The sequence below is a fragment of the Hypomesus nipponensis genome, chromosome 8 (genome assembly GCF_054491055.1).
Source record: "Hypomesus nipponensis isolate SF chromosome 8, ASM5449105v1, whole genome shotgun sequence".
NCBI lineage: Eukaryota > Metazoa > Chordata > Actinopteri > Osmeriformes > Osmeridae > Hypomesus > Hypomesus nipponensis.
In genome coordinates, this window is record NC_140368.1 from 4683634 (window position 1) to 4704446 (window position 20813).

A 20813-nucleotide genomic window follows, 5' to 3' on the forward strand; every position below is an offset into this window, starting at 1 on the left:
TGCGAGCGAAGCCATTCGGTCCGTTGTGGCAACGCTGCCAAATATCCAACAGCTAAAGCCGGAGCAAGAACAAGTTTTGCTGAGTTTTGTTGGTGGCCATGATGTTGTGGCCCTCCTCCCCACGGGGTTCGGGAAAGGTTTGATTTTCCATCTATGGCAGCTAGCTCTGTTTCATTAGTGGTGAAGGAATTGGCTTAGGCAAACGCTAGCGATTGGTTATGGCAGATCAGAGTGGCTCTGGGCAGATCCAATAGTTTTAAACTTCAACACAGTAAGGAAGTCCACGCTTGTCAATGGAGTGAGGCCAGACTCTCTGTACAAATGAAATGTACGAGAGTCTGGTTAGGACCAGGCTAACTTTGTTCATCCTCAAGGTGGAAATTGCATACAGCCCATGACCACATCATCTCTCATACCAGGTGATGAGTCTTTGTAGTCATCACCCCTTCTTAAGGCAGTTACTATTACTTCTGTTACTCCACCTGTTTCTTGTGTTCATGAAAGGTGTAAACACTCGATTTCAAGCTCCAACAGTTGGGGGACAGTATAGCATCAACAAAGTCATTGTGACACTGTAAGACCTATACAAGCTGAAATAACGGACCATAAAACTCAGGCTATTGAAATCCCTGGAGTCATAAGTCTTGACAGAGCACAAGTCACAATTTATTTAACACAAACATGTAAGTAAACAAAGGTGCAAGTTTAATTAAACACATGTACACATGCAATGAGTACATATCAGTCTACATATTATACAGATTTGATATGTGACCAATACTGATGTCATTACAACTATATAATACAATATCAAGTTAAAGTCTTTTATCAAGTTTTATTTGTCAGGTACACAGAACAACACAAGGTCAGACTGGGCACTGACATTCTTAAGACAAGACAACGCAAGCACCTGGCATAACATAACATATAAGAACACAATATTATATCTGTAATATACTGAATCTGCATTTAATAACATGGGTCATAAAATAACTAAAATGATATGCTTGAAGCACAAAGTACTGAACAACAGACTCTCATTTAAGAACTTGAAACCAAACTTAATGCATGCCTCAGTCTTTTTTCCCATGGCCTTTGAATGAATCCATGAAATTGAATGCTCCGATGTAGTCTCCTAAAAGAACTCCCAGTTTGGTGGGTAAGATGCTGTTAAAAGAAAGCACAACAAAGACTTGTAATACCAGTTTCCCTGATATGGATCAAGCCTAGCCAGAGTAAAGTCCAATTAAAACCATTTTCAATGGAGATCTAAAGAAAAATGTCATCTTATTTAGGACTAAGCTTAATCCATGTCGGGGAAACTGGACCATTTAGTGACTGACATTTACTCCAATACAACGGTATGTTCCTAGTGAAACTCCCCATCTGAATTATTTATTTTGATTCTTTGACTTGTTTTAGTTTGAACCTTACTTTTTTAAGAAGATGATGAGGTACACACTCCGAGGTAGGTAGAGGTACACTTGGTCGGTCAGGATTGCAGAAACAATTTTTTTTACCACATAATTAGGCTCAAGGATGGGAAGGAAGGTTGGCCACCTGCAATAAACCATAATAATCACATTACCCATATTACTGATTTAAGATGATTGATGATTAATAATTATTATAAGGAAAAGCAATACAGTTTGTTCTGTTAGTTCACACCTACTGTGCTCACACAATAATTGCATTTTAGAAAAGAGATGAGCAAAGTTTGGAATAAAGTATATTCAATAAATTGAGTGAGGTCAGCTCATGCTTTGAATGTGGTTTAGGAAGGACAGGAAATGAGAAACAAACATACTTTGTACTGCAACCATCAAACATCCCTGTGTTAATGAAGAAAGGACACACGATGGTTGTCTTCACTCCCTCTTTCCCTGTAGCATGCATCTCCAGTGCCACCGACTCGGCAAAACCTACAGCCCCAAACTTACTAGAACAGTAATCTGGGTACACAGAAAATATTATAGTTGTAATGTTGTGGATGATGTTGAAAAGTGAACAAACTACAAACTGTCACTCCTGTATCTCCTACAAACTAAATTGTTAATGTACAGAGTTCGATAGATACAGTAGGGTGAACAAAGAGTTTCAAACCTGCCAAGCCATTAACTCCAATCAGTCCAGCAGAGCTAGCGATGCTCACTAAGTGACCATGGTTATTGGCTATCATGGCTGGGAGAAATGCTTTGTATGTCTGAGAGAAAAGTCAAAATCATTATTGTCAAGGAGGTGGCAGATGGGGGAGCAGAATCTGAAAATAGAACTACATTTTGTGATATTTAAATTGTTTCATTAACTGTCAACTTGGTACTGGAGTTGAAAGAGCAGCATTTTAACTGTTAAGCCAACATTCAGTTGGAAAAAAGAAAGACACTATTCTGCTATGGTTCACTTGAATCATTATGTGAACAAATCTTGGTTTTGTATAAGTATTTACATGTCTTTGCAATTTAACACAAGTGTGCTATGTATTGGCTACACAATAAATGTTATCTCATATTAGACTTAATTGGTTATTCAAGACTCAACACGCCAGCTCGAGAGTGCTTAGTGGGAAAACTAAATACATATATAAAGGGATTCTAATAATAGCACTGTGGTAAAACTTTATCAATGTTGACTTTTGAAGAAAGCCTACTAGTTCTACTCACCCAGAAGTGTGCCATAGTGTTCACTTCAACAGACTTTTCAATTAGATTGTCTGGGGCATCCAAGAATTTCCTACCAGTCACAATTCCTGCATTGTTTATGAGTATGGTTACATCTCCGACTTCCCTTTTAACCTGACAATTAAAACAAGTTTGACATTTTTTAGGACGCAAAAAGTAATCGTCTGTTGCCTTTAGTATTGATAAAACATATGTTTCCCAAAAGGGGAGATTTTAAAAGAATCAAGATGATTTAGGTAGATTACTTCAGAAATGAATTTATACCTGGTCAGCTACTGTGTACACCTCCGTTCTGTTGCCGCAGTCGCAGGTGTACGTGTACACCTGGGAAGTGCCTTTTTCCTTCACCAGACGAGCAGTTTCTTTAAGTCCATCCATATTTATGTCCCACAGCACCAAAGTGACATCCATGGATGTAAATGCAAGTGCCATTAGTCTTCCAATACCACTGCCTGCCCCTGTGATCAAGATAGTCTCTCCAGCTATGCATTTTTTCCGCGAAGGAATGAAAAGCATTAGAAATGCCTCCAGATTGTAGTATATCGATAAGACCAGCAGTTGTAGTGTCTCCAGGAAGATATTCATCTTGAGAATTTAACAATTGGACAACCTACCTGTGTAAATTGCATTAAAAGTTAGTCTAATCAGTGAAACTGAACAGTTTTAAGGCTGTGATAGGTCATCATTATTCACCTGTAGTTAATTATGTCTTGTTCCTCAACCAGGTTATTCTGACAGGTACATTCTTATCAATGTACTACATTAATGATCATAGGTTGTGGTCTAAACATCAAAATAACATACTCACAAGAGCAAGAGCAGGAGAAACAAATGCAAAAACTAAGTAAATGGCTTTTATAGGCGTGAGCAAAATCCAGTTTTTTCCTGACCTTTGTACAATGACTTAGTATAGACACCTCATTTATCTCTAGACAAAGGTCGTTATTACTGCCTTGGATGGTGAATAACCATTCCTGTTGAAGAGGTCTGTGGTTATCTTTAACAATTAAAGATAATGATTACTTTATTATTTAGATACTGTTTGAAATGTTCTGAATTTAATAAACAATGTTTGATCCAAAACTTGCAATATTAAGCTCATGAGCACATAACCCTTGGTTAGGTCCAGGAGAGAAATATGCCTATCTATGAATTGTTTCTTGTATCATTGATAAACTTTTATTATTCTGTTTTATTATGCTTGCATAGCCATAAATTGGGTCATGTAAGAACTATGAAAGGCCTGTGTCACTGACGTAAGTCAAGAGGTCACAATATTGCCAGTGTATAATGCCATGCAACATTGAATGAGGAAAATACAAGGAGCGACAAGGACATTTCTAGGAGCCCTATAATACCTAAACAAAAGCTATTAGGCATTCTGTGTCCTTTTTCAGTCCCTGCAAAAGGCAATGTTAATCATATTGTACTTGTCTTGAACTCATATGGGAGTCAGATGGCTGAGCGGTGAGGGAGTTGGGCTAGTAATTAGAAGGTTGCTGGATCGATTCCCTGCCATGCCAAATGACGTTGTGTCCTTGGGCAAGGCACTTCACCCTACTTGCCTCGGGGGGAATGTCCCTGTACTTACTGTAAGTCACTCTGGATAAGAGCGTCTGCTAAATGACTAAATGTAAATGTCATATTAACTATTCCTTTCATTGACTTGGCACTTTCAGAGCAATTGGCTACTATCTAATACTTCTTCACTGTCCTGAAAGAACCGTGACTAATGTGACATCTAACTTTAGTTCTATGGGACAAATACATAAGAAAATTGTGATTGTGATCAAAAGCGCACATTTGATGATAGTGATGCTGGTGCATTATACTGCTTAATGTAGGAAAAACAAAAAAGCCTTTTCTCATCTATCCTTGGTATCCTGGATGTTGCAATTTGAAATTGTTCTCAAATTGTTTTGGTTTGAAGTTTTGGGATCTGAATTTAACCATTCCAATTTGATCTGCCTGAATTTTGATCTATTTAAATTTCTGAAGCTTGATTTGTTTTTGTTGAATTTTACTGTTCGTATTAGAGCAACCTAATTTTTCAAACCTTGAATATTTGGATCACATTATTATTTTTTATTTTTTTATATCAAGTATTCAATGTATTTTTCAATTAAATACATTTGGTCACTGATTTGCTTTCATAGATATCTGAACATGTTTATTTCTAAATTCTGGTTTAGCAATCAACTAAACTATTACGTAATGTAGCAGTAATGTTTCCGGGTCATTACGTAGAAAGGGAGGGACTTCGGGACTGTATAAAACTTAAATCCGGACGTGGTCCTTTCTCTTTGTTACCGGATAGGGCTGGAGGATAACAAGTTCCTGGCTCACCGCTGTTCGCTACGATTTTAACGAATAAGTCGGTCAGGAATTTTTCAAGCATGGTAAGAATTTCTTAACGGGCTGAGTACAGCACACACTTATTCATACCAATCCTGGCCAAGTAATACTTAAACAGTCACGCACATGTTGGTATGCACTCATTCTTGTGAGTTAGCTAGCATAGCTACTTTTAGCTTCTGATAGTTGTCGCAAAGGCGGGCTCGATCTCATTTTGAGGTCTGCCGCTGCCACAGTTTTGAATCGGCTGAATATGTAAAATATAACGTCGTATATTTTACAAGATTCGTAGGCCTACTGATGAGTTGTTGGTCCCTTGCAGAGACCGCGAATCTCGTTGGTACTTAACGCACCGGTATATCACGTTAAACGCAAAGCATGCTGGGGGTGTACTTGAAAATGCAGTGTTGAAAACATATTTAAAATATTTATTCTGAATCAAGCGTCTTGCTCATAATTAATACACGCGACTTGTTTATTTTTCCGCAGGCATTTAAGGATACTGGTAAAGCGCCCGTTGAGGCCGAAGTGGCGATCCATCGCATCCGCATCACTCTGACCAGCCGTAACGTGAAGTCTCTGGAGAAAGGTAAATAGTCATGATTGTCGAACATACTTGAAAACCGTAACTGGTGATGAGGATAAACACTGTATGATTAATTATGATTAAAAATACGCTATTCTGAGCCAAGCATGTGTAACCATCACTTGTTGATCATAGTGATGTTTCTCGTCATAATTTAGTTGTGTTAATAGTGTGCGCAGATTTGATCCGTGGTGCTAAGGAGAAGAATCTGAAGGTCAAGGGACCAGTCCGCATGCCAACCAAGGTATTGTGGTCATTATGGTTTTTGATGCCTACATGTACATGTAGCATTTTAAATGTCAGATACTAACTGTTAAGACAGTATTCACGCCATAGTAACCCTTTAACCTTCACAATGTATTAGATGAAGCTGTTTGAACATGTGTGTTGGGATACATATCACAACATGAATCTAGCAACATTGTACAATCAGAGCCTTCATTGTCTGTACTCCCTGCTCATTGGACAGTATGTTTTCCCTGTACTTGAACTGCATGACAAGGGCACATTTTAGGCATGTTTCTAATTAACTTTGTTTTTCCAGACCCTGCGTATCACCACCAGGAAGACCCCTTGTGGAGAAGGATCTAAGACATGGGACCGCTTCCAGATGAGGATCCATAAGCGTCTGATTGATCTGCACAGTCCATCCGAGATAGTCAAGCAGATCACTTCAATCAGCATTGAGCCTGGAGTAGAGGTTGAGGTTACCATCGCTGACGCATAGACTATTTTGCAGCTGCAATAAAAAGTTGAAATGATATGCAAGTGTTTGTCTTGTTCTTAAACGGAGAACTCACACAGTACAAGTACAGTGTAAAATTGCCACTTTGATCAAATTGCCATCCCAAGTAGGTTATCTATTTCTCAATGGTTAGTTTGGTTTTCAATGCATGCAGTGTTGAAGTTGGATGTTTGCACTTCAGCCATTTGGTCTATCAAGTATCAGGGACCTACTGTTAGTGTATTCAGCATCTTTAACAGACATTAGCCAGTGCAACAGTAACATCTGACAATATTATATATTTCTGTAGGGATGGCAACACCTACAAAACAAACTAATTGGATGTGCAATATTTGTGGCAGGGTCTCAAACAAGGGTCAGTTTTGTAAGTACCACAAAAGAACGAACTAACTAGTCTAGGGTTTGTCTTTGGTTGTAAAATCTTACTGGCACAGTTATATCTCCAATAGCCTGTTTCAATAATTTTGCACCTCAATGGCGAAGTTTGAATAGGAACAACTATTAATACAGTTCTGAACCAACGATATATTGCAGTCTTGCCTTAACCTTATGTAGTTCATGTCTGTCAGCTGTGTAGGATCACATTTAAACTATTGACTTTGGCGAACTGCAGACCGTCATCTCACTCGCCCTTTTTTTCTTCTTCTTGCGTTTCTGACGTGCGTCACTGCCCTCTACTGTTAATAAATAAACACCTATATCCTTACTCCCACACGTTTCCCAAAGGAAAGGGACAAGAGCCCTACAGACCTCTCTGAAGTTGATTCCTTTCAGATCTACCTATGATCGAGGAATATGTATAGAGTTGATGCCACGTGACTGGCTGATTGCATATTTGCGTCATGAGCAGTTCAACAGGTGTACCTAATAAAGTGACCGGTGACTGATGAGTTATGTTAACAAGACATGATCGAATTCTAAATCGAGAAAGAAGATGACCGAACTTTCTGCAATGTCCTCAATTTTGCCCCCAGAGGTATTTCCGTTGGAATTCGAAACATGTGTTTTATCATAATCGTTTGATCAATGTGCAGGATGCAGTGGCTTATGAGTTTGAAGTAATTTGGTTATTTCCATATGAAGATAACTAGAGCCTGGATAACATTTCTCAACCAACATTTCCTTAGACTGCAAGAATGTTTCATTGAAAAATTAATCTATAACAACGCTGTAGAATAATGATCAGCACTTTCCAGGGCTTCCGTTAAAAATCTCCCTATGATTTTGGCAAGCTTTGACAATTTACTGCCCTAATCTTTTAGCCCATCAATTGCAGGTACATCCATTCTTCAAATGCACATTTCTGCAATTTCTTCTCGGGAATCAGTATAGTAGTAGTACTAGTGATGCCACCACCACAATTTCACCGTTTAAACTTAATCCAGAGTTAAGTCTATTCAGGTCTTGAGTCAGTATTTCTGGGCTTAAATGCGAGAGCTACGTCTGTTAGATCTTCCCTGAACAAGGTAGCAGTGGATTTTTTGGGGTTGTGCTGTCCACATGTTGCTGTCCCCACCACCACCAAGAGGTAGAATATAATTCACAAGTCTGAATGTTGATTTAGATGGCGGAAGCAGAGAGTGCTGGGCATCAACAACCGTTGAAAGTCTACCTTAGGATAAGGCCTTTCTCGAAGGATGAGATCTCTGACAATGAGGACCAGGTACACTACAATATATTCTACGATACTTTAGTCCTAGTATTCTCATTTTATCCCCATATTGGATTATTATTATTGGATTGTTTAGTGCAGTCTTTGTTATTCTGGGGCTGTTGAATACTTGATGGGTAGATTTGTGATTTCAAGGTTGCTTACATTTTTGTTGGCCGATGGCATGTATTGGCTTAGTTGAAAATGCTATCATGTGACCACTTAATTTACCCATAGAAGCTTTGATTAACATGCTTGTCATAACATGTGTTTCCAGGGTTGTGTGGTGCTTGAGAATGGTCAGACTGTCTCCCTGCATGCTCCAAAGGGCTCTTCCACTATGAAGAACAGTGATAAAGGCATTGGCCAGGCCATTCACAAATTCACCTTCTCTCAGGTGGGAACCATATGTATGTATGTCCTGTATAATAATTTGCTGGGAAGTTGCGTTTGACCGCCCACCACACCAATGTTGGTAGTAATAAAGCTACGGCTAACAATATGTCCCTAGCATGTGCCTCATCATGTGTAGATGCATACACACAGATACATTGACAATGCATGTTTTGTTGTTACTGAGAGGAAAGTTACCAAAAATTCAGGTTGCTGATTTGAACATCTAAATCAATGTGGGACACTACCTCAAAGGATCAAGATGTATCAGATAACCTTTTTTATAAAACTGCTTTTAGATATTTGGGCCAGAGTCGAAACAGACTGAACTCTTTGAAGGTACCATTAAAGACCAAGTGTACCACTATCTGGAGGGCAAGAATGCCCTAATTTTTAGCTATGGTGTGACCAATGCTGGAAAAACCCACACAATACAAGGTAAATTGGAACATTCCATAATAGTCTATGATGAGCAATTCTGTATGCAAAATGTTTTGTTCTTGTTTTAGGAACACAGATCGACCCTGGAATTCTGCCTCAGTCACTCAATGTCATCTTCCAACATATTATCGGGAGACAGTATGAGGACCTGGATTTGAAACCATATCTCAACAACGATGTCCAACATTTATGTCCGGACCAGGTCAAACAAGAGATTAACGATAAAGCAGCCATATTTGCACTTCTTAAAGAGGTGAGGTGTCTATATGCTGATTGTGATATCTAGTGTAGCTGACTTTGAAATGCAAAGTTCTGCTCAATTGGGTGCATTTAATCAGTGAATTGTCTGCCCTCTGTTCATGTGAACCTAGATCTAAACTATGAAGGTGGAGCCAGTTCGTTCATGTACCATTTAGTCATTTAACAACATGAACCCTTGCTAGGATAGACTAATGTTTATTACCACGATGACTTGACTAAATTGGTAAAAAATAATTTTTTGTTTTTGTTTAACAATTAAACATTTCCAACTTTTTTGGTCCAACTTAATTCCGACTCTCTCCACATACGAACAGGAGAGTGAGTCTGTGAGAGTCAGGGCAGGTTCATCAGACAGCTGTACTTACTCCACCGCAAGCCTGGACTCCTCTTCGGGGGGGAACGGTCACACGGGTACTGGATATAACATCCACACTTAACTCCTCACTCAAATTGCTTTTATTTTTATTTTTTACAATATGCTCATGAAAGTAATATTGTTACTATGGTCTCCTTCTGTTTTAATCTTTTCCTTAAGCTGAATTTGCAAATACACCTGAGAGGGATGGCTGCCAGTTTGCCCTGTGGGTGGCATTCTATGAGATCTACAACGAGAATATTTTTGACCTGCTCCAGCCTCCCTCCTCCAGGAACAAGAAGCGTACTTCTCTGCGAGTGTGTGAAGACAGTGTTGGGAACTCTTACGTTAGAGGTGGGAAATCATCCCTGGGTTTCTGCTCAAGTTTTTAATATTGTTCATCCATTTGTTACGGTACATCATTACTCAAAAAAATATATATATATATATATAACATTTTTCCCTCAAGCTGCATACAATACTCCATGATACAGCAGGAAATGCAGAATAATCTCAGTTCACATTTCAGATTTAAAGTGGATTAATGTCCAGAATTCAGAGGAGGCACGGAAGATTCTCAGAGTTGGAAATAAAAACCGATCTGCTGCTTCCACCAAAATAAACCAGTCATCAAGCAGAAGGTAGACTTTCAAATAAGTGAACACTATTTTTTACAGTTCAATGTTTTCTGTTGCTGAGATTTGAAAAACAACTTTCTGTTAAAGCCACAGCATATTTACGATGAAGTTGCTCAAGATGTATGGCACTGAGGTTCAGACGGTTTCAGAGTGAGTTTGATTACAGTTCACATGGAAAACATTTCTTGTAATGTTGGTAGTGTCTTTTTTAAATTATGACAATTTACCAAGCATTTAACTTCCCCCAGACTCTCTCTTTGTGACCTGGCTGGCTCTGAAAGATGCAATAAAACCAAGACGTTTGGGGAGAGGCTGAAAGAGGCAGGAAACATCAACACGTCCTTGCTTATCCTTGGCAAATGCATTGCAGCCATGCAGAACAGACAAAGTGACAGGTAGCATATTTGACCAAATCACAGCAGCAATATCATGTGCCGCTAGCTTATTAGTTAGATTTTTAAGTGTGTGTATCTATATATTGCTTACATTATCTGTAATTGTTTATGCAATTCCATTGCATCCTCTTGACAGAGTGAAGACAAGCTACATTCCATTCAGAGAGAGTAAACTAACAAGGCTCTTTCAGTCTTTTTTGTGTGGGAAGGGAAAAACGTCTATGATTGTCAACATAAACCAGTGTGCATCTACCTATGATGAAACTCTCCACGTCATGAAATTCTCTGCTGTTGCTAAACAGGTTAGTTTCTCTGCCTAGCCCTCTGAGGCATCCACAGTGCAGAAACGTCTGTGTGACACATCACAATTGCTTGTCTATTTCACATTGCTTTCTGTGAGCGCAATTGTCACCTTTTGGCTTGTCAAAAGATGCAGAAGCATGGACATGGCCAAAATAAACCTGCCTTTACTAAAACTTAACCCTTAATGCATTGTACTTTGCTTTGAATGCCCTAGGTGGTGCAGGTTATTCCAACCAAATCCCTGGAATCTTTAGCCCCAAGACTGGTTGGATGGGATGGCAAGCTTCTACTGAAGAATGGGGTCATAGATGAGCAAGCTCTGGAGAGCTACCTGTCTGAGGATGAGCTGCTGGATGAAGAGGAGGAGGCAGATGTGTCCATTTTGCCCCAGGAGGTACAACCACAGCTGGTCACCACACTTCTCAATGAGGCCTCCAATGAAATGCATTCTTCCATGCTTTTGTCAGTAAAAAAAAAAAATATCAAAAGCTTGCTGTGACCAATCCAGTTTGGTTTGTGATGACCTGAATAGAGGTATTTTTAAATTGAAAAATGTTTTTAGATAAGTTTTGTAAAACGTGTCCAGATACTGGGTAAAATGTTTTTGTTGTGTGTGTACTCCACACACCAGGAGCTATTGAATGTGATTGAGAACCTCAAGACAAAACTTTTGGCTGAGCGGAAAAAAAACCTGATCCAGGAGATTGAGATTCGCAATGAGATGGGAGATGCTATGTTGCAGCAACTCATGGAGAGTGAAGAACTTCAAAAGTAAGGGGTGAAAACATCACACAAAGGGGGGGGGGGGGGGGGCGCTTGTTTTAGAAGAGCCACAGAAGTCACAACACGGTTATGTAATTGTATAATCTAAATAAATTGTATTAAAATCGCATCCTTCGACTATTTAGATCTACACAGTGCCACTCGAATTCTTCCATAACGCACCCTCCTTAGCTGGAAGGTTGTAAGATGTGCATGTTCTAAATGTGAACCCATATAGGAACTGGTATCTGTGAGGGTGTAATTGTTCAGTCGTCAGATGGCAGAGATGAAGGAGAGCTACCAGGAGAAGATGGAAAACACGTTTGAGATGTACAAGGATGCCCTTAAGGAGCATGCATACCAGTGTGCACTTGCTCGTGTGGAAGATGATTATGTCCCATTGGCCGTACTATTTGCTGAACAGGATAAAGTAGAGGTACTGTACTGTACGCTCGCTATGGTTAAACGGCTACTGTAGACTACCGACATGGCCTGTAAACACACATTGAGCCTGTTGTCAACATTGTCTTAATGCTGAATGCAGTGTCAAATATGTATTCAAGTAAAACATTTTGCGAAGGAGCTGAATCACAAGATGGCTGACATGGAGAACAAGTTGGCTGCAAGCAGAATGGTGCCATCCTGTGTTTCAGCACAAGACAACTCCTGCCAGACACTGGACCCCTCACAACTAAATGTTCAAATTGGTGAGCTCACCATCCAGCATTTCAGTAGTACAACAGAAAGGTGCCTCACAGTTGAGAGCTGTTAACATTTAAAATGATACTCCAATCTAATTCATTTTCACAGATTCAGAGAGATACAAAGTTCTTTGTGAAGAAAAAAGTTCCATAGAGAAACTCTGTGGAGAGAAAGAACAAGTAAGTATTGGTAATGTACTTGGCCATATGACAGAGTAAAAAAACTCAAGTCTCCTCGGTGGTTATTACGTTCATATTTAGCTGTCTGTATTTGAGCCGCCTTTGCAATCACTCATGACTAATTTAATATGCCTGTTTCCAAGGTAATTTCAGTTATACAAAAGAGGTTGATGGAATTGAATGAAACATTTGAAGAGGCAATATCAAATTCGGCAGCTCTACAGAAAAAGCTGGAGGAGCAGGTATTAACACACTGTTTATATTGACAAAGTTGTTATCAATAATAATGATTGTTATTTTAAACTTTGAAGGTAAAAGTGTCAAATTTTGGATGAGTGAAACTAGTTCAATTTCAGTTGTGTTGGATGGGATGTGACATTTCAGAAAATTGGTTCAATTGCCAAAACAAATTTTAGAAACTCTTAATGTCCCCCTTTAGGATCACCATCTAGACGCGATGCGAAAAGAGAATATGGAGAAAGATGAAGAAGTTGCCTTTTTAAAATCGGAGCTGGCCAAGCCGAGCAAGAAATCTCCCATCCGAACCAAACGGGGACTGCTTGCCAACATTAAGGACGCCGTGACGTCACCACGGAAGAGCACAGTCTGTAAGACGCTAAGGAAATCCTCCAAGACCACGTCCTTGCTGAAGAAGCCCTCCCAGTAGAATTTATCCTTTTAAATCTTAATGTTTCTGATGTGAATGCTTATTTGAACTTGGAACTGAAATAAAATTCAATAATTTGATCATTTTCAGTCTCTCAAACTAAAGCAGACCTTGTGGTACAAATGCCGGTTAAGGCTACCAAATATGTGCATGGGGTCTCAACATGTGTAATCTAGGAGTGAACCCTAAACTGTCGACCAATGGCTGATCTGTTACACCTTTTTTAAACGGGTTAGGTGGGCCATTCTATGTGCTTGCACTATAACCTTTTTCCCCAGTGAATTTCACAAGAACATCAAAGGATAATAATTTAAAATGTCTAGCAAAACTTTGTGTGCCTGATGGTCAATGCATGGTCAATGGACTGTAAACCTTAAATGAACCGCAAGTTAGCCTGAGGACAATGCTCTCAAAAGATGGCAAAAAAGCTATTGTGAGAGTCCATTAGTTTACTGAGGGATGTCACAAGTAGTCCTACTGTACATTACCGTGCTTCAGTTAATAACATGTTCATATTTTAAATCTAACAACCTTTTACACTCTGTGCAAAAGGAAATACAATAGTCCTTTTATCTGGTTGCATTGTCAGCCAGATCTCTTTGATGGTATAAATAGTAAGGACACAAAACCAGCTTTTTCTCCAACATTCACCATCGGCATTCAACATTCACTGAAAGGGATGTTGGTGATGGTGAGGCTACCAGTTCTTGCACAGTAGCGTGTGCAATGCCTAAGGGTCATGGATAATGTGATTAGCAGTTGGGGCAAGCCTGCATCACTGCAAAGGGGTCAATCGCTGGATTATCACTCATACTTAGGAGTTAGCTTTAGTATCCCCGGCACTCTTTTTTATCACCTGCAAATCTTTTATACACCCATATTTTTTTGTGGGAATAATTGCGAAAGGATTTTATTGGAAAACATCCATGTGTGCCATCTTTAACTTTACAAGTGTTTGTAGAGAAGTTATGCAGTAGAACTTGTAGTGTACAAATAGTAGATGAGCAATGGGCTTTTCTCTGTCCTGACCACGGAGCAGCAACTGAGGGGTCCAGCTTGATAGTGAGAAGAAAACTGGTGGTTTGAAGAGCAGGGGGGCTTTGCTTTCCACTGCAGTGACGGAGCTTGTCAATCAGCCCAAATGCCTCTTTTAAACAACAAAGTGGGTGACGATGGCACTGGCAGAACACCACATACCTTGGAAGAAGGGAAGGCTCTTGTTGAGTCATTGATTAAGGTAAGAGACTCTCAGATTCTTATTAAACCACATACTGTAGACCACGTTGCTAATAATGATTTTCACTACCATTTCACAACATCCGTATGTCTCACTGTCATGTGTAACAGTGGTATTGCACATCTGACTTGGGACGATTGACATATGTAAATGGGACCAAGGTTCTTCACAAAATGTGTTATGATGGTAAGAACATGGTGCAGGTGTGCATAGCAATGTTGCAGATATATATAATTTACATTTTGATATCTCAATATTGTTGTAGAAATATGTAACTTATGTTAATGTAGGTATTTAAAAGGTTGTGCGCGTTCATACTTGCATTGTAGCAACAGAACGTTTTTTCTGTTACACATCTCAAAGCAAAGACACAAAACACTTGCATATCCCCGTGGGTAAAAAAAGCACTCTCAAAAGAACTGACCTGATTCATTGCATCAGGTCCAGTATCCACTAGCTGCTTTGTATGAGCTTGTTAGATGGTCGAGTGGCGGTCATCTTTCTCACTTCTTTAGTTGTTGATTTAGGGTATCTTCAGGTTAGGGTTTAGTTTACTTTTGCTCCTAATTTTACCAATTAGAATTATTCTTAATGTTAATTCAAAAGTATTCATTCATTTTCCTTTTAGTCTGAATACATATTAGCATCAATAGAGACTATAAATGTATAAAATGGCCCATTTATCAGAAACCCTGGCTAGATCATAATTAGGCATCTTCGTACTCTTACCAAGATTGAACCTGGAACATTGTTGTATATGTAATTTTTTTTTTTTTTTTTTTTTAAGAAACAACTTTTGCGTGTGAAGTTTGCATATGGTTAACTGATCTAAATTCCCGCGTGATTTTTGCTTGCAACCAATTCTGATCCATCTTACAATGAAGTGTCCCACTCTTGCAGGATAATTTGATTACAATGTCCTTACAAGGTCCTTGGGCTTATCCAAATATAGATCTATGACAATCCGATTATTAGTCATATTTGTCATGTTAACCACATGGTCATCTATAAGCTCTGATGGTCTATTAATAACAGTGATGATTCGGATCTGTTTGAAACATCACCCCATGTTTCTCAAATGACTATTATTTATGATTATGAATATGTCGTCTAAATAGAATGCAGATTATGAATGATTATTTCAGACTATTCATTTGTAATGAATTGATTCTGAATGGCCAGTTATGCATGTAAACTGTGTTGCCAAAATAAAAAAAGAACAATAGCTCATAGGAGAATGTAGTGAAGCCTAGTGGATAAAACAGTGATTGGATTTCATTTTCTGATCCCATATAGGCTTCCTTTCTTTCATCATAGTTCAAATGTCCAATCTTTATCCTCCTTGAAAGCTCTACTCACTGTGCAATAAATCTATTTGAAGCCTTTGCTTTTTGATTAATTTATACTTTTTGACCACATTTTTTTCACATTGTTTTGTTTGTTTGTTTTTCTGCTTCAGGTGGTGGCATGTTATCGGCACCTGGCTTCATGTGTGGGCGGCTGCACAGACGACTTAAAACTGCGAGAGGAGTTGAGGCAAACAAGAGAAAAGGCCCAAAATCTCAGTGTGGCAAACCGTCAGCACCTCACAGCACGACTACGGGACAAAAGTCTGACCCCAGAGGAGCGAATGGAGATGGAGCTGTTATGGGTGGCCTTCTCCTCCAGTCTGGAGCTCCTCTATGCTGACATGTGTAAAGTCTGTAACATGGGTAACATCTTTCCCCTATCCAAAAGCAATGGCTTAGTGCAGACTGGCATTCAAGGTAAGCATTAACCAATTTATCAGTATTTGAAGATGAACTGACAGTGTTTTTGGTAGTTCATCCTTAGAACCAGTACTTATCAACATAGCCACATAATCTAAAGCTACTAAATGTAAATGTAATATCATTGAATAACCGAAAACTGTCAAGATTTAGCTTTAGTACACAGGTCAGGAGGTTTTGTACCTGTTCATTTTGTAGTACATATTTCCTTTCCTTCTGCACATCCATATTGACTCAAGCTATCCCTATCCTGTCACACATGTCTATACTACTGTCATCGGCTTACAACTCCAAATAAAGAGTTGATTATGACCTCTCTTCTGCTTTTATTGCATCTGTTCCTTGTTGTCCAGGGGAGACCGCTGGAGTGGCAGCTCGGGCACTCAGTCATCCAGACTTAACCGATTCCCAGGTCCCTGAGAATGTGGAGGAAGTGGAACAAAGCCAGTTGGAGGAGGAGATATCCCAGGTGGACCTCATGATTGAGGACATGGAGCTGAAGGTCAACGTTCTTCGCTGGACGGTGGAGCCACGTGGACCACAGTACGCCGACCCAGTCAGCTGTGACAGCGCCTCGCTGACCATGTTCTCTGTAGACGAAGAGGATCCTGGCCAACAGCGCCTCTGCCAGCCCAGCCAGATCTTTATATTGTTGTTGCTGTGCGCTGTCGCCGTGGTAGCAGCCGTGTTGTCTGTCTGCGTGGTCTATTTCTCCTGAGGATCATCACAAAGTGATCACATCATTTCGACAGTATAAGCCTCAAAAGGCTTTGTGTGTGAACCATATACTGCCATAAATAGAAAAGCGTACTGTATACACCAATTTAACAACTCCTTAAGTTCCATGGAGTGGCATACGATCCATAAAACCTTTTCTATTTTAGCTTTTTTCAATGTATTTTGCACACTGTTCGACCAATTCTGCTGAAATTGTGCATGCCAACAGGAATGCTTGTTGTGATGATGTAACACGTTACATTGTCAGCCAGATCAACCACCTGCTAGAGCTGCTCAAATGAGAGGGACACCTATCTAACTCCTGCACCTCTGCAGAGTTAATGCTCTAGAGTAATGACTTCACTTAAGACCTGTCGCTTACTTGTATGTACTTTGCTTCTTGAGTCGTTTAATTCTCTCATGATATGATTTTGTAGAAAAGATACAGTATCCCTGTACTTTTCTAAAACCGCATCTGTTCAATTTCTGTCTGGCACTTAGTGGCATTTCTCATATCTACATAAATATTAAATAATGTAGATATGTTTTTGCTAAGCAAAACACTTTTTTCTATGTATAGTCATGGTTTCATTGACAATTTAATGTGTTAGGGTAACACAGCCAACTGAGTACTTAGGGGACTACACTGTACAGTTTACACAAGATGACATACGTTTAATTGTAACACTAATATATATATATATATATATATATATATATATATATATATATCAACAATGGACAATTGTTAAAGTATACATACAAACATGCATATTAACTGTTGTGAATATTAAATCAGTAGGTTTTGAAAATTACAACTTTTACCTGCATTGACATTTTTTGTATAAAAATTTGGGCGATTGTTGACATACACATAATAAAGAACTCTTTATTATGTCTATGATCGTTCATTATGAACAAACACGGAAAATTCTCTGATTCGTCTAGGTCGTAACCCGGAAGTTTTCGTAAGTGTAACCGAAAGGCATAACAGCTCTGGGCATAATCAAGAAATGTTGCCATTGAGACTTACTGTTGTCTGCTGTTAAGAGGAAACACTAGAAATAGTGCAAGTTAGAATTTTGACATGTCACTGAAACACAGATTTGGGTTAAACTCGCGGATATACACAAAATATGCATTGTATTCGGAGCATCAACGCCTATGTAGAAAAAATATAACTTCACCTGCACTTCCATCCAAAACTTTCAGGACAGCTCCTGAAGTTGTAGCTAGTTCACGATATGATCCTGCCTTCGTCGCCTACAAACAACATTGGAAGGTAAAAGTAATCACACGATTGACAGCAAATCAGTGTTTCCCGAGGACCCCGTTTTCAAGAGGTATGTGGCCTGAGATATTTTTTACTATTTATTTTGAAAGTTGGTCTCAGTGACCTAGCCTCATTAGCTTTCAATAACCATCAACACTATCAATGCCAACCAAAAAGAATAGCTGGAAACCCATATCAATGAAAGTACAGGATGGGAGTTGTATTTCTAATTCAATTCAGTCTTAATCTCAAATTAGCCTAATGATACAATTCATCGTACATTGAAAAACCTAACGAAGTCTGAGTATTTAAGGCACTAGAAACAAAGTCTATGATCTGCCCTCCCCTCTTAATAAAAAACAGTTCCTAATAGTAATATTACACAATTCACTATTATAGGTATGCTTTGATGTTGTTTTTATATGAATATTTTTGATGATTACAGGAATGACCACATCGATCAATACCCTGCAGTATGATTTGAAAACGGACATGACAAAGTCTGGTAGCCGAAAACTATTTTTTGATACCCATGCAGTGGTTCGACTTCTTGAAGACAATGGTTTGTTTCTTTAAATGAAGTATTATTCTATTGATAAAAAAAAAACTGTTGAGCTGTTTTGACATATAATGCCTTTCAATGCACGCACATATCTAATCAATATTTGTTTTAATGTCAGATCCAGTGTGTTTACATATATATCATCAACAGGCTTTAGCCCCCAGCAAGCTGAGGTTATAATGAAAATCCTGGTTAGGACAACAAACTCCAACATGGATACAATCTATAATGATATAGTTACCAAGGTGCAGCAGGTGAGAATCTGTGTGTTTGTTATAAGTCTATGAATGGTGTGAAATAGCAGTCATAAAAATAAAAATAAACATCTACCCATTTATGGCATGGCAGGAGATTCTGTTGCAGAGGGTGATGTCTCAAATTGCATCTGTAAAAAAAGACATGATCATTCTTGAAAAAAGTGAGTTTTCTACTTTGTTGGCAGAGAATGAGGTGAGTGGTTTCATCTAAACATTTGTCATCCTTACACATGTCCATCACACATTGCCCATTCCCAAGCTGAACATGTATACTAAATGTAATTGACCAAAAGTTGTCTATTATTATGACTCAAATTCTTCACACAAATATAGGAGATGTACTTAAAATGTGGTTCTTTTTGTGGAACATTTTATATTAAATTCTATGTAACAATGTTTTACCAGTTTTTTATTTATTTTTTTACAGAAGGTTAAGACAGAACTATTGCATCTGAAAGTGCAATTGTCTGTAAGTGTTAATCAGTTATTAACCCTAATTGTGAGTTATAATCACTTTAGATGACCTTTTTATAAGAGCAGAAATGTAGAACTATCTGATGCTCCACCTCAACTTTTCAGGACATGATGAATAAAGTACGTCTAGACAACATATTGAATATGCATTTGGAGAAGAGCAGAATTAAAGAAATGGTAATGCTTCCCGAATTATATTGAAAGGGTATATTGCTGTATCTTAAAACAAAATTCACAATATATATATATATATATATATATATATATATATGTATGTATAGTTTCAGTCAAACCAATAAGAATAGAGTCAATAAGATAATGTTTAGATCCTTCTGATATTTTGTTTTTCAGAAAGCAGAGCATGACAAAAGGCTTCTGGAGACCCAAACTAATATCATGGAAATGGTTAGTAGTGTACAAAAGGTAGTGGTTGGACACAGCTTGCTGACCATTCAGGCCGGCTTACTAGCATGTCCTACTACCTAGCAAATGTAGCTAGGTTAGCTACATGCTTTTTGGATAAAATGATGAATACTTGAATAAATCATGGCAATATCAGTAGATTGCTTTGCTTATTTTATTATTTTTAATCTTACAGGATAGGGCTGAACAGCTCCTAGTTAACGTATCTTTAGTCTAATAGCTTGTCTTGGCTGTTGTAGAATGCAGAGCAAGATCGCCATTTGACTCAAAGCAACATGAAAATCGACACAGAAGTGGCAGGATTAAAAACCATGTTGGTGTCTCACAAACTTGACACAATCAAATACCTTGCAGGTAAAACATGAAAAGTTTGTACTATATTAATAAATTCACATATACGTAATTTACAGTATTTGCAAGTTTCTTTTGATGTGGTTGTACATGTTTCCAACCATATGTAACTTTCCAAATACAAAACATGTAGAACTACATTCATTTAAATAAATGGGCATGTAGCATAACAAGTGCCCTCTTCTTTTACAGGTTCAGTTTTCACCTGTCTTACAGTGGTTCTTGGATTTTATCGACTTTGGATGTGATTCTGCATGTTGGGCATGTGACTGCAACAGCCATTTAGCTGGAAAAAAATATTTGTACATAATAATATTTTGTTAAAATGAATGAGGAAAAAGTCTTGAATGTGTCTTTGTGTTTTTCTGAGGTGGTTTGGCTTTACAGTATCACATACATTTAAAAAAAGACACAACCAAGAGCATTCAGCATGTTCAAAGCTAAGATTGAAATGTTTCAAAAGATTTAATTATGAGGACAATAACTGTTCTTACCTGCAGCTGGAATAAAACCTTTTCAAAAATTCAAAAAGGTTTTGAGTCTGTAACTTTATTTACATCCATTTCAGTGGACCACTTTAAATACCTTTGTGGTAGTTTCAAATTAACCTCCATCAAAAGATTTTTTATTTAATCACTT

At 38.4% G+C, this 20813-nt stretch overlaps 5 protein-coding genes and 1 non-coding gene across 9 annotated transcripts; 5 read left to right on the forward strand and 1 right to left on the reverse strand.

Annotated features, from left to right (window-relative positions):
* Positions 1–1073: 1073 nt before the first annotated feature.
* Positions 1074–6964, reverse strand: sdr16c5b (short chain dehydrogenase/reductase family 16C, member 5b). Of its 2 annotated transcripts, XM_084703239.1 has the most exons (7): positions 6956–6964; positions 2943–3263; positions 2661–2792; positions 2104–2203; positions 1808–1952; positions 1435–1560; positions 1074–1167 (listed from the first exon to the last, which is right to left on the reverse strand). In XM_084703239.1, exons 2-7 carry the CDS (start codon positions 3261–3263, stop codon positions 1074–1076), a joined length of 918 nt encoding a protein of 305 aa, XP_084559365.1. In that variant the 5' UTR covers positions 6956–6964. The 2 variants fall into 2 exon arrangements, with proteins under 2 accessions (XP_084559365.1, XP_084559364.1); XM_084703238.1 differs by lacking the exon at positions 6956–6964.
* rps20 (ribosomal protein S20) lies at positions 4939–6380 on the forward strand. Its single transcript, XM_084703821.1, has 4 exons — positions 4939–5077; positions 5523–5622; positions 5790–5863; positions 6164–6380. Exons 1-4 carry the CDS (start codon positions 5075–5077, stop codon positions 6344–6346), a joined length of 360 nt encoding a protein of 119 aa, XP_084559947.1. The 5' UTR covers positions 4939–5074; the 3' UTR covers positions 6347–6380.
* Positions 5664–5726, forward strand: LOC146274817 (small nucleolar RNA U54). Its single transcript, XR_014766401.1, has one exon. It is a non-coding gene; the product is annotated as a small nucleolar RNA U54 (small nucleolar RNA).
* Positions 6965–7271: 307 nt separating the features above from the next.
* Positions 7272–13194, forward strand: LOC146274818 (kinesin-like protein KIF20A). Its single transcript, XM_084703641.1, has 18 exons — positions 7272–7340; positions 7929–8027; positions 8293–8412; positions 8708–8846; positions 8918–9102; positions 9425–9521; positions 9646–9819; positions 9995–10106; positions 10191–10253; positions 10352–10498; positions 10635–10800; positions 11016–11195; positions 11433–11572; positions 11834–11999; positions 12144–12270; positions 12374–12444; positions 12588–12686; positions 12884–13194. The coding sequence occupies exons 1-18, from the start codon at positions 7299–7301 to the stop codon at positions 13109–13111; spliced, it is 2355 nt and encodes a 784-aa protein (XP_084559767.1). The 5' UTR covers positions 7272–7298; the 3' UTR covers positions 13112–13194.
* A 1058-nt stretch (positions 13195–14252) lies between these two features.
* Positions 14253–16835, forward strand: rgs9bp (regulator of G protein signaling 9 binding protein). The gene is made up of 3 exons (XM_084703645.1): positions 14253–14348; positions 15808–16114; positions 16471–16835. Exons 1-3 carry the CDS (start codon positions 14253–14255, stop codon positions 16833–16835), a joined length of 768 nt encoding a protein of 255 aa, XP_084559771.1.
* A 964-nt stretch (positions 16836–17799) lies between these two features.
* Positions 17800–20705, forward strand: mcur1 (mitochondrial calcium uniporter regulator 1). Of its 3 annotated transcripts, XM_084703642.1 has the most exons (9): positions 17804–18177; positions 18553–18669; positions 18820–18923; positions 19018–19119; positions 19354–19395; positions 19506–19577; positions 19752–19805; positions 20063–20177; positions 20367–20705. In XM_084703642.1, exons 1-9 carry the CDS (start codon positions 17922–17924, stop codon positions 20420–20422), a joined length of 918 nt encoding a protein of 305 aa, XP_084559768.1. In that variant the 5' UTR covers positions 17804–17921; the 3' UTR covers positions 20423–20705. The 3 variants fall into 3 exon arrangements, with proteins under 3 accessions (XP_084559770.1, XP_084559769.1, XP_084559768.1); XM_084703644.1 differs by lacking the exon at positions 20367–20705 and having other exon boundaries at positions 17800–18177; positions 19999–20127; XM_084703643.1 differs by lacking the exon at positions 19506–19577 and having other exon boundaries at positions 17802–18177.
* The last annotated feature ends 108 nt before the right edge of the window (positions 20706–20813 follow it).